Below are 13,633 nucleotides of genomic sequence, written 5' to 3' on the forward strand. Positions count from 1 at the left end.
CTGAGTGCCTCAACGAGGTGCAGCTGACAGTGCTGCAGTCAGTTGCTGGAGGTGCTGCTGGAGAGCTGAGGAGACACTGCAAAAACTTTTCAACAACTTTTGCTGCAGAGGAGGAAAGACTTTTGGATTAAGCCTGTATTTCAAGGTGGGTTTTGAGCACCAGACTCTTACTTTATTTGGACTGTTGTGGGAGGTGGAAGAGGCCAGAAGAACAAGGGGGGTGGGGGCTATACAATTCTGCAGGGAGCTGTGCAGTTGCACTAAAGTTGCAGGGAAGCTCCCTCCCCACCCCAATTGCCCAGCCTGAGTCAGCTGAAGCTGCCTGGCTAATATACAGAAGGGGATAAATAGTGCCTGGGCAGCTTCAGCTGACCCAGGTGAAGACGCCTTCCCCAACCAGAAGACCAGGAGTGTTTACAGTGCTCAGAGTACCACCCTTTAAGGAGAAAAAAAAAAGCAAAGTCATCGCTTGCAGCATGTCTTTCCCCTTTCCTGTCTACCCTCAGCCTCTCCCCAAACCTCCTAGTTGGTTTCTTTGTTTGTTTGTTTGCTTGCCTGCAATTTGGGGGTGGGTTTGGCTCTTGAGCCATGGCAAGCCCATCATCACTGGTGGCGGGGCCTTCTCATACCTATGCGGCTGTAGCCTCTGTGGCCACCCGTGTGACCCCGTCACCTTTTAAATTAATTACTTCAAACCATGGGGTAAAGAGCTATCCCCACCCCAATATGTCTATAGAGGCCTGCGTAAAGGCAATGGCCGAGGTTGTCGGCCCCTCGGCCATTGTGGCAGTCTCAAAAATGTACGGGAAGGCTGTGTTCTTCCTGAAGACCGAGCGGGCCGTGTCCCTGGCCCTGAATAAAGGGCTCACTGTGGGTGGGACTTTCCTGCCGGTGGACTCTCTAGGGGCCACTGCGCAGCGGTTAATGTTATCAAATGTCCCACCCTTTATTCCCAGTGAGCTCCTCCTTCCCCACCTGCACCACATGGGGGAGGTGAGGTCGGGGATCACCCCAGTCCGGCTTGGTCTTCGGGAGCACAGCCTCCAACATGTCTACTCCTTCCGCCGCCAGGTATTTATGCAGCTGGCGCGGGAGGAGGACTCGGAAGGCCAGTTTGATGTGCAGTTCCAGGGGACGGCCTACCGCGTCTTTTGGACCTCGGACGGGGCGCGGTGCCATGTCTGCAAGGGGGTGGGGCATGTTCGGAAGAACTGCCCCAACCACCCGGCCGCCAGCTCCACCTCGGCGGCCCAGGGTCCTCCCACTCCCCCCACACATCCAACAGACACCGCTCAGTCGGTTCCAGAGGCTGTGGTTTTCACAGCCTCCAGCGGGGAGGGGAGTGCCCGTCCGAGTGGAAGGAAGACGCGGAGGCAAAAGAAACATCAAGAGGCGCGTCCCCTGGACACATTGAAACAACCCGAGCCTGAGCTCAGCCCAAAGCCCGTTCTCACGGAATCCACCTGTCCCAGGGCTGGGCTCAGGCCCAGGGTGACTAAAAAGAAGGAGGGTGCGGAGGCTGAGGCCTCTGATGACATGGATGTCTCTGAGCCTCTGCACCCTGGTGGGAAAAAGAGGAGAAGGCACCCCTCCACAGAAATAACACAGGGCCCTGAGGTGCAGGGCCCATCTGTTGGAGGGGAGCTGTCTCCTGTCTCGGGTCCCCAGGTTTCCCCTACCGCTACCACCAAGGCGACAAAGTCCGGGCAGGATCTCCCTATTCCTGAGGATGGAGGGGGTACATGAGGCCCCTCCTGAAGGAGTAAGTGGGGCCCTGCTTGTGGTGGGGGAGCCTGGGGACTCCGCCCATTCTGCCACTGCTACTGGGCCGGGTGCCGAGTGAAGGGGAGGGCGAGGCCCCAGAGGGTCGGCCCTCCCAGCCGGAGTCCACCACCAACCTAGAAACACCCGACCCGGTTATAACTGAGAATGCTGCCCCATCTGCTGGGCCTGTGGGTGCTGGCGGAGCGGGAGATGGCCTCCTCTCTCCGCCTCCAGTCTCGGCTCCGGCTGGTTTTCCGGAGTCGGGAACTTCTGTCTCCCCTGGACCACTCATTGGCCTGGGGACGGAGGTGGAGGGGGGTCCTGTTCCGCTGGTGCCTACAGGCTCCAGTTTCACAATAGAACCCAGAGAGGACTCCTCTGCCATCGATCCTGGGGGTGGCATCGTGACGGAGGCGGGACCAGCTGGCGCGGCCGGGACGTCCGCCCCACAGTGTGTGGTAGATGTGTCGGCCGCTGGCGGTGACGACCCGGAGGAGGATGGGGATTCGGTGGGGGGCACGGAGGATGATCTTGATTCCATCGCCAGTGAGGTGGTGGAGTCCCTCGTGCCTCCCACCGAATCTCCTCTCATCCCCACGGCGGAACTCCGGGATTTCCTCGCGGTTTGCAGGGGCTGCCGCAATGAAGTTCAGCTGGCCCTCGACCGCTGGTCGAATCTGGCGCTGATCATCCAGTCCGTCCGTGCTGCCCTGAAGATAACGGGCAAGCGCGCGGGCGTGAAACTGGTTGAGAGGCGCCGTTTTAATGTGTTCCTCAATGGGTTGCTGGGGGAGTGGAAGGCCAGGTGCACTTCCACTCCCTCCTCACAGTGAGCTGTTGGTGACGGGTTTTAAGCACCTTTGACATGAAGATAACCATAGCCAGCCTCAACATCAACGGCAGCAGGGGGTCTCACCGCAGATTTCACAATCTCTCAGTCCTCAGGGAAGGGAGATACGCGGTGAGCTTTCTGCAGGAAACCCACACCGTTCCGGGAGACGAAGCCACCTGTTTCCTGGAGTGGCAGGGTGGGGTCTACATGAGTCACCTCACCCCTATTTCTAGTGGGGTGGCGATCTTGTTGGCCCCGACTGTTCAGCCGGAGATCTCGGGGGTCAAGGAGCTAGTGCCGGGCCGCTTGCTCCACCTCGCCGTTCGCCTGGGTAGCGTGCCGCTCCACTTTGTGAAAGTGTACGCATCCAGACCTGGCGCGTTGCAAGCGAGCTTCTTTGAAGAAGTGTCCGCTGTCTTGAGCTCCATCGATAGCGGCGGGTGCATCGTCCTCGGGGGGGGATTTTAACTGCACCCTCGAGGTGGGGGATCGCTCTGGTCCCCAGCGTGGCCAAGCGTCGGTGGAGAAGTTGAGGGGACTGATCAGCTCCCTTAACTTGGTGGACGTCTGGCGGAATCTCCATCCCGACTCCAGCGCCTTCACGTGGAGGTCTGGAGGAGGAGAGTCGCGAATCGACCGCCTCCACATTTCGCAGGCGTACGTCTCCCGCGTCTCGGCGGCCTCCATGCGGCTGGTGCCGTGCTCGGACCACCGCTTGGTGTGGGCGGAGTTCACTCCGCACGCGGGCGGGGTCCGCGTACTGGCACTTTAACAACCGGCTGCTGGAGGACGAGCGATTTCGGGACTCGTTCTGTCGATTCTGGGCCGACTGGAGAAGGAAGCAGGGTGGCCTCCCCTCCTTGAGGCTATGGTGGGATGTGGGCAAGACTCACATCCGCGTCTTCTGTCAGGAGTACGCGAAGGGGTCGACCAAGAGGCGGGAAGCCGAGTTCGGGCGCCTTGAGAGGGAGGTGCTCGACTTGGAGTCCCGCCTCAGTCATGCCGTCGTGGACCCGGCCCTGTAGCAGGCGGACAAAGAGAAGAAGGGCGCGCTGAGGGACCTGCAGCTCATAGGGTCCCGAGTCGCGTACGTGAGGTCGCGGATCCAGATCCTGGAAGATTTGGACCGCGCCTCACCCTTCTTCTACACACTGGAAAAATGGCGGGGGGTCCGTAAGCAGCTCGACGAGCTGCTGGCCGACGACGGATCCTCCATCACGGATCCGGAGGGAATGGGCCTCCTGGTCCGTACTTATTACAGTGCGTTGTTCTCTCCGGATCCGTCCAGCGAGGATGCGCGCAGAGTTTTGTGGGAGGACCTGCCGCAGGTCAGCCCGGAGGGTGGCCGAAGGATTGGAGGCTCCGCTCACGTTGGCGGAGCTGACTGGCGCCCTCCACCAGCTCTCGAGGGGCAAATCCCCAGGGCTGGATGGGTTGACCGTGGAGTTCCTCAGGGCGTTCTGGGACGTCCTGGGGGACGATTACGCGCAGGTCCTGGGGGAAAGCCTGGCGACCAGGGAGATGCCCCTCTCGTGGCGCAGGGCGGTCATCGTCCTGCTGCCGAAGAGGGGCGATCTCCGCCTGCTTAAAAACTGGCGTCCGGTCTCCCTCCTCAGCACGGATTATGAGATCTTTGCCCGGGCTATGTCTACCCGCCTGGGCTCCGTGCTGGCCGACATGATCCACCCCGACCAGTCCTACACGGTCCCGGGCCGGTCCATCCAGGACAACATCCACCTGGTCCGGGACCTGATCCATCTTTCCCAGAGGACTGGTCAGTCGGTCGCCTTTCTCTCCCTCGATCAGGAGAAGGCGTTCGACAGGGTGGATCACGATTACCTTTTCGGGACTCTGCGCGCTTTTGGACTCGGGCCGCATTTTGTGGCCCGGGTCTGACTTTTATACGCCGCCACAGAGTGTCTAGTCAAAGTTAACGGGTCCTTGACGGAGCCCCTTCGCTTTGGGAGAGGAGTCCGTCAGGGATGCCCCATGTCCGGCCAATTGTATACCATCTGCGTGGAGCCCTTCCTGTGCCTGCTTCGCAGGAGGTTGACGGGATTGGCTCTGCGAGAGCCGGCCATGCGGGTCGTCCTCTCGGCTTACGCCGACGACGTGCTCCTCGCAATCACAGATCCCGTTGACTTGCGGAGGACGCGCGACTGCCAGCAGACCTTTTCTGCCGCGTCCTCCGCGAGGATCAATTGGGAGAAATGTTCCGGACTCCTGGTTGGTCAGTGGCGGGTGGACTCCCTGCCGGAGGAGATGACACCTTTTGCGTGGAGCACCACGCACCTCCTCTATCTGGGTGTCCACCTTAGCCCCGCTGAGGAAGCCTGGCCGGCAAACTGGCAGGAGTTGGAGGCGAAAGTCACCGCTCGGCTGGGGCGCTGGACAGGACTGCTCCGAGTGCTTTCCTACAGGGGCTGAGCGCTGGTCATAAACCAACTGGTGGCCTCCATGCTGTGGTACCGGTTGGTCACTTTGGCCCCGCCCCCTGTATTTGCCACCAAGATCCAGAGAAAACTCGTCGATTTCTTCTGGGGCAAGAGGAAACACTGGGTCTCTGCTGCGGTCCTGAGTCTCCCGATCGAGGAGGGCGGTCAGTCGCTGGTGTGCGTCCACACCCAGGCTGCGACTCTCCGCCTTCGGACCCTGCAGAGATACCTGTACGTCGAGCGTCCTCCCAGATGGTGTGCGCTGGCGACGTATTTTTTCCGCCAGTGTCACAGCCTTCAAGACGACACGCAGCTCCCGGTGGAGTCCGTTAGCCGCGCCTCTCTGAGGGAGTTGCCTGTCTTTTACCGGGATCTATTCCGAGTCTGGAACATGGTCGCCTCCTGTCAGGGCGCTCCCCCGCCGGCGGAGGAGAGCGCCTCGGCTGTCAGGGCGGCCGACTCCGGGGACGGTCCGGAGGAGTAGCCGAAACCCCCGGGACGCTCCTCACTGCGGGTGGCGAGGGGGCTCGGGAGTGCGGAGCGATCCCGGTGGAGCTGACCCCCGCTCGGCCGGAACTGCTCATCGGACCCAGGCCCCGAAACCCTCCTCGGGAACCGGTCCCGCACAACCCGAGCCGCCTCTTGGAAATGCCCTCCGTGCCATTCCAATCGGCGCGGAGGGGTTTCCTGTACGGGCTGCTCCTGCACACTCTCCACTTCCTCGCCCTCGTCAGCCGGCCGGACACGCCCTGGCGGTCCGCGTTGCCATCTGGCGGCGAGGGGAAACCCCGATGGAGGTCTCTCTACGCGGGAGTCTTCCCCCTTTACATCGGGGACCTGGGGTGGAGGGTGCTGCACAGAGCAGTCCCGTGCAATAGACTTATAAGTAGGTTCACGGACTCCCAGGCCGCCTGTACTTTCTGCGGCCTGGACGAGTCCGTGTTCCACATTTATACGGAGTGTGCGAGGTTTCAGCCCCTATTTGAGTATCTGAAGGGGCTGCTCCTCAAATTCTGGCTGCACTTCAGTCCCACGTTCCTGATCTTTGGGCACCCGGCGCGGAGGGGCTTGGGCCGGGAGGAGGATCTCCTCGTCAGTCTGCTCCTGGGCCTGGCCAAGGTGGCAATTCACAGGACCAGGTTGCGGGCCGTCGGGGGTTCCATCCTCCCCGATTGCCTGCCCCTCTTCCGCTGTTACGTTCGCGCCCGGGTGTCCCTGGAGAAGGAGCATGCGGTGTCTGCCGGTACGCTTGAGGCCTTCCGCGACCGGTGGGCACCGCAGGCTCTGGAGTGCATTGTTGACGCCGAGAATGGCATTTTAATTTGAGTTTTTGTTTATTTCTGTTTTTTAATCAAGTTATTTTAAAAATATAAGTGTGTATATAAAGGGGGCCTGAGGAATAAAGGCCCCCTCGACATAAAATATATAAAAGGGGCCTGGGGTATAAAGGCCACCTTGGAAAAAAAAAGACGCAAAAAAAAGGGTTAGATACAGAGTAAATCTCCCTCTACACTGTCCCATCAAACACTCCCAGGACAGGTACAGCATGGGGTTAGATACAGAGTAAAGCTCCCTCTACACTGTCCCTAAACACTCCCAGGACAGGTACAGCACTGGGTTACGTAGAGTAAAGCTCCTTCAATGTGGAGATATTCTAAATATTTCAATTGTGTCTGTCTTTTTCCTGATAGATTTTCCGAGCTTTTCCTGCTGGTTACAACCTCTCCAAACAAGTGCTGGACCAGTACCTCTCTCTCCTGAGTGATGATCCGGTGTGTATTTTCGATATTTGCTTTTATCTTTGCGAGTCTAGTCTGTATCTGCAGGAAATTTAGACATGTATCACAGCTCACCCCATGTGAAACAGAAAATGGAAGAAGTCTGTTAAAACACCCAGCAGGTCAGTCAGTCTCTGCTGTTTCAGGTTTAACTCACTGGGCCCTGGTGATTTAAGGGGCTGGACTGTTTTGGTAGTGGGCCCATTGCCAGTGTAGATTGGCCATCGGCCGTTTCACTTGTTCATGTTTTGTGAGTTCATTCCCGATAAACGAACAAAATACTTTACCTCTCCAGTTCAGTCTGGTGAAGAGTCTAGACCTGAAATATCCGACCTTGTCTGACCTGCTGTGTATTTCCAATACTTGCAGTTTTCCTCTATTGTCTTGCCCCAGCTGTTCCCTGTCTGTGAGAGCCGACAGCACAGGTAGAGGCGGATAGTGTGGAAAAACACATTAGAGGGTCGGTCAGCTGAAAACCCGAAACCCAGTGAATTCAGGATTGGGTTTGCACGGGGTTTTAGAGCATTGATCAGGTATCGGGTAAAACTCAGAGGCAGAAATCCTGGCCCAGGGAATTCAGGGGTCTCGTCCCAGCTGGACAGAGAGACAGTTGGAGGAATCATTAAGTGTGTCTCGGGGTGCAATTTCAACACTGAGTCGGGGGTGGGGGTGGGTGGTTATTTGCACATTGACCCGGTGGATATTGAGGCACTGACCCGGGTGTTTATTGCCGCACTGACCCGGGTGCGTATGTCCGCGCTGACCCGGGTGTTTATTGCCGCGCTGACCCGGGTGCGTATTTCCGCGCTGACCCGGGTGCGTATTTCCGCGCTGACCCGGGTGCGTATTTCCGCGCTGACCCGGGTGCGTATTTCCGCGCTGACCCGGGTGCGCATTTCCGCGCTGACCCGGGTGCGCATTTCCGCGCTGACCCGGGTGCGCATTTCCGCGCTGACCCGGGTGCGCATTTCCGCGCTGACCCGGGTGCGCATTTCCGCGCTGACCCGGGTGCGCATTTCCGCGCTGACCCGGGTGCGCATTTCCGCGCTGACCCGGGTGCGCATTTCCGCGCTGACCCGGGTGCGCATTTCCGCGCTGACCCGGGTGCGCATTTCCGCGCTGACCCGGGTGCGCACTTCCGCGCTGACCCGGGTGCGCACTTCCGCGCTGACCCGGGTGCGCACTTCCGCGCTGACCCGGGTGCGCACTGCCGCGCTGACCCGGGTGCGCACTGCCGCGCTGACCCGGGTGCGCACTGCCGCGCTGACCCGGGTGCGCACTGCCGCGCTGACCCGGGTGCGTACTGCCGCGCTGACCCGGGTGCGTACTGCCGCGCTGACCCGGGTGCGTACTGCCGCGCTGACCCGGGTGCGTACTGCCGCGCTGACCCGGGTGCGTACTGCCGCGCTGACCCGGGTGCGTACTGCCGCGCTGACCCGGGTGCGTACTGCCGCGCTGACCCGGGTGCGTACTGCCGCACTGACCCGGGTGCGTACTGCCGCACTGACCCGGGTGCGTACTGCCGCACTGACCCGGGTGCGTATTTCCGCACTGACCCGGATGCGTACTGCCCCAGTGACCCGGGTGTTTATTGCTGCACTGATCGGGGTGTGTATTGCCGCACTGACCCGGGTGCGTACTGCCCCAGTGACCCAGGTGTTTATTGCCGCACTGACCCGGGTGCGTACTGCCCCAGTGACCCAGGTGTTTATTGCCGCACTGACCCGGGTGCGTATTTCCGCACTGACCCGGGTGCGTACTGCCCCAGTGACCCGGGTGTTTATTGCCGCACTGATCGGGGTGCGTATTTCCGCGCTGACCCGGGTGCGTATTTCCGCGCTGACCCGGGTGCGTATTTCCGCGCTGACCCGGGTGCGTACTGCCGCGCTGACCCGGGTGCGTACTGCCGCGCTGACCCGGGTGCGTACTGCCGCGCTGACCCGGGTGCGTACTGCCGCGCTGACCCGGGTGCGTACTGCCGCGCTGACCCGGGTGCGTACTGCCGCGCTGACCCGGGTGCGTACTGCCGCGCTGACCCGGGTGCGTACTGCCGCGCTGACCCGGGTGCGTACTGCCGCGCTGACCCGGGTGCGTACTGCCGCGCTGACCCGGGTGGATCTCTAACTAACGGATTTTGCTCTGTTTTCAGATGGAGTTTATCGGTAAATGCGGTGATAGTGGTGGCGGGATGTTTGTTGTCAGTATCCTTTCAGCATGTCAGTGAACGCAGTCCCTCTCTTCAGACAGTGACCTGTCGTCACCCCATCAAGCACATCATCTCCCTTCTATATATGTCCACAGTCTTCAACAGGTCTTTACTTGTTACACGTCGTAACCAGAGGGCAGGTTCTAGATCCCCGATCTGATAAAAAAAAAATTTGAAATGTGAAGAGTGAAGATGTATAGACTCTTCAAGTAGACTGAGACACCAGTCAGTGTACAGATATCACCCTGAGAGACACCAGTCAGTGTACAGATATCACCCTGAGAGAGAGGGACTGAGAGACACCAGTCAGTGTACAGATATCACCCTGAGAGAGAGGGACTGAGAGATACCAGTCAGTGTACAGATATCACCCTGAGAGAGAGGGGACTGAGAGACACCAGTCAGTGTACAGATATCACCCTGAGAGAGAGGGGACTGAGAGACACCAGTCAGTGTACAGATATCACCCTGAGAGAGAGGGGACTGAGAGACACCAGTCAGTGTACAGATATCACCCTGAGAGAGAGGGGACTGAGAGACACCAGTCAGTGTACAGATATCACCCTGAGAGACACCAGTCACTGTACAGATATCCCCCTGAGAGAGAAGGACTGAGAGTCACCAGTCAGTCTACAGATATCACCCTGAGAGAGAGGGACTGAGAGACACCAGTCAGTCTACAGATATCACCCTGAGAGAGAGGGACTGAGAGACACCAGTCAGTCTACAGATATCACCCTGAGAGAGAGGGACTGAGAGACACCAGTCAGTCTACAGATATCACCCTGAGAGACACCAGTCACTGGACAGATATCTCCCTGAGAGAGAGGAACTGAGAGACATCAGTCAGTGTACAGATATCCCCCTGAGAGAGAGGGACTGAGAAACACCAGTCAGTGTACAGATATCACCCTGAGCGATAGAGACTGAGAGACACCAGTCAGTGTACAGATATCACCCTGAGAGACACCAGTCAGTGTACAGATATCACCCTGAGAGACACCAGTCAGTGTACAGATATCACCCTGAGAGACACCAGTCAGTGTACAGATATCGCCCTGAGAGAAAGGGACTGAGAGTCACCAGTCAGTGTACAGATATCACCCTGAGAGAGAGGGACTGAGACACCACTGTACAGATATCTTCCTAAGAGAGAGAGAGACTGAGACACCACTGTACAGATATCTTCCTAAGGGAGAGAGAGACTGAGACTCCACTGTACAGATATCTTCCTAAGAGAGAGACTGAGACACCACTGTACAGATATCTTCCTAAGGGAGAGAGGGACTGAGACACCACTGTACAGATATCTTCCTAAGGGAGAGAGAGAGACTGAGACACCAATGTACAGATATCTTCCTAAGGGAGAGAGAGACTGAGACACCACTGTACAGATATCTTCCTAAGGGAGAGAGAGAGACTGAGACACCAATGTACAGATATCTTCCTAAGGGAGAGAGAGACTGAGACACCACTGTACAGATATCTTCCTAAGGGAGAGAGAGAGACTGAGACACCACTGTACAGATATCTTCCGAAGGGAGAGAGAGACTGAGACACCACTGTACAGATATCTTCCAAAGAGAGAGACTGAGACACCACTGTACAGATATCTTCCTAAGGGAGAGAGAGAGACTGAGACACCACTGTACAGATATCTTCCAAAGGAGAGAGAGAGACTGAGACACCACTGTACAGATATCTTCCGAAGGGAGAGAGGGACTGAGACACCACTGTACAGATATCTTCCAAAAGGAGAGAGAGAGACTGAGACACCACTGTACAGATATCTTCCTAAGGGAGAGAGAGAGACTGAGACACCACTGTACAGATATCTTCCAAAAGGAGAGAGAGAGACTGAGACACCACTGTACAGATATCTTCCAAAGGGAGAGAGACTGAGACACCACTGTACAGATATCTCCCTGAGAGAGAGAGACTGAGACACCACTGTACAGATATCTTCCGAAGAGAGAGAGGGACTGAGACACCACTGTACAGATATCTTCCAAAGAGAGAGAGAGAGACTGAGACACCATTGTACAGATATCTTCCAAAGGGAGAGAGACTGAGACACCACTGTACAGATATCTCCCTGAGAGAGAGAGACTGAGACACCACTGTACAGATATCTTCCTAAGAGAGAGAGGGACTGAGACACCACTGTACAGATATCTTCCAAAGGGAGAGAGACTGAGACACCACTGTACAGATATCTCCCTGAGAGAGAGAGACTGAGACACCACTGTACAGATATCTTCCTAAGAGAGAGAGGGACTGAGACACCACTGTACAGATATCTTCCAAAGAGAGAGAGAGAGACTGAGACACCATTGTACAGATATCTTCCTAAGGGAGAGAGAGACTGAGACACCACTGGACAGATATCTCCCTGAGAGAAAGAGACTGAGACACCACTGTACAGCTTTCTTCCTAAGGGAGAGAGAGGGACTGAGACACCACTGTACAGATATCTTCCTAAGGGAGAGAGAGAGAGACTGAGACACCACTGTACAGATATCTTCCTAAGAGAGAGGGGGACTGAGACACCACTGTACAGATATCTTCCTAAGAGAGAGAGAGACTGAGACACCACTGTACAGATATCTTCCTAAGAGGGAGAGAGAGACTGAGACACCACTGTACAGATATCTTCCTAAGAGAGAGAGACTGAGACACCACTGTACAGATATCTTCCGAAGAGAGAGAGGGACTGAGACACCACTGTACAGATATCTTCCTAAGAGAGAGAGAGAGAGACTGAGACACCACTGTACAGATATCTTCCTAAGAGAGAGAGAGACTGAGACACCACTGTACAGATATCTTCCTAAGGGAGAGAGAGACTGAGACACCACAGTACAGATATCTTCCTAAGGGAGAGAGAGACTGAGACACCACTGTACAGATATCTTCCGAAGGGAGAGAGAGACTGAGACACCACTGTACAGATATCTTCCTAAGGGAGAGAGAGACTGAGACACCACTGTACAGATATCTTCCTAAGGGAGAGAGAGACTGAGACTCCACTGTACAGATATCTTCCTAAGGGAGAGAGAGAGACGGAGACACCACTGTACAGATATCTTCCTAAGGGAGAGAGGGACTGAGACACCACTGTACAGATATCTTCCTAAGGGAGAGAGAGACTGAGACACAACTGTACAGATATCTTCCTAAGAGAGAGAGAGACTGAGACACCACTGTACAGATATCTTCCTAAGGGAGAGAGGGACTGAGACACCACTGTACAGATATCTTCCGAAGAGAGAGAGAGAGAGAGACTGAGACACCACTGAACAGATATCTTCCTAAGGGAGAGAGAGAGAGACTGAGACACCACTGTACAGATATCTTGCTAAGAGAGAGAGAGACTGAGACTCCACTGTGCAGATATCTTCCTAAGGGAGAGAGAGAGACGGAGACACCACTGTACAGATATCTTCCTAAGGGAGAGAGGGACTGAGACACCACTGTACAGATATCTTCCTAAGGGAGAGAGAGAGGCTGAGACACCACTGTACAGATATCTTCCTAAGGGAGAGAGAGACTGAGACTCCACTGTACAGATATCTTCCTAAGGGAGAGAGAGAGAGACTGAGACACCACTGTACAGATATCTTCCGAAGGGAGAGAGGGACTGAGACACCACTGTACAGATATCTTCCAAAAGGAGAGAGAGAGAGACTGAGACACCACTGTACAGATATCTCCCTGAGAGAGAGAGAGAGAGACTGAGACACCACTGTACAGATATCTCCCTGAGAGAGAGAGAGAGACTGAGACACCACTGTACAGATATCTCCCGAAGAGAGAGAGAGACTGAGACACCACTGTACAGATATCTTCCGAAGGGAGAGAGGGACTGAGACACCACTGTACAGATATCTTCCAAAAGGAGAGAGAGAGAGACTGAGACACCACTGTACAGATATCTTCCAAAAGGAGAGAGAGAGAGACTGAGACACCACTGTACAGATATCTCCCTAAGAGAGAGAGAGACTGAGACACCACTGTACAGATATATTCCTAAGGGAGAGAGGGACTGAGACACCACTGTACAGATATATTCCTAAGGGAGAGAGACACTGAGACACCACTGTACAGATATCTTCCGAAGGGAGAGAGGGACTGAGACACCACTGTACAGATATCTTCCAAAAGGAGAGAGAGAGAGACTGAGACACCACTGTACAGATATCTTCCAAAAGGAGAGAGAGAGAGACTGAGACACCACTGTACAGATATCTCCCTAAGAGAGAGAGAGACTGAGACACCACTGTACAGATATATTCCTAAGGGAGAGAGGGACTGAGACACCACTGTACAGATATATTCCTAAGGGAGAGAGAGACTGAGACACCACTGTACAGATATCTTCCTAAGGGAGAGAGAGAGACTGAGACACCACTGTACAGATATCTTCCTAAGGGAGAGAGAGAGACTGAGACACCACTGTACAGATATCTTCCTAAGGGAGAGAGAGACTGAGACACCACTGTACAGATATCTTCCTAAGGGAGAGAGAGAGACTGAGACACCACTGTACAGATATCTTCCTAAGGGAGAGAGAGAGACTGAGACACCACTGTACAGATATCTTCCTAAGGGAGAGAGA

At 55.9% G+C, this 13,633-nt stretch overlaps 1 protein-coding gene across 2 annotated transcripts in view; it reads left to right on the forward strand.

Annotated features, from left to right (window-relative positions):
* polr3c (polymerase (RNA) III (DNA directed) polypeptide C) overlaps positions 1 to 13,633 on the forward strand; it is a 91,318-nt gene that overhangs the window by 32,457 nt on the left and 45,228 nt on the right. For both annotated transcript variants that reach the window (XM_068022534.1, XM_068022535.1), the window contains exons 8-9: positions 6,723 to 6,803; positions 8,959 to 9,010. In XM_068022534.1, the coding sequence (XP_067878635.1) occupies positions 6,723 to 6,803; positions 8,959 to 9,010 (133 nt within the window). The remainder of the gene's footprint in view (positions 1 to 6,722; positions 6,804 to 8,958; positions 9,011 to 13,633) is intronic.

This window comes from Heterodontus francisci, chromosome 46 (assembly GCF_036365525.1).
Source record: "Heterodontus francisci isolate sHetFra1 chromosome 46, sHetFra1.hap1, whole genome shotgun sequence".
In the NCBI taxonomy this organism is placed as follows: Eukaryota; Metazoa; Chordata; class Chondrichthyes; order Heterodontiformes; family Heterodontidae; genus Heterodontus; species Heterodontus francisci.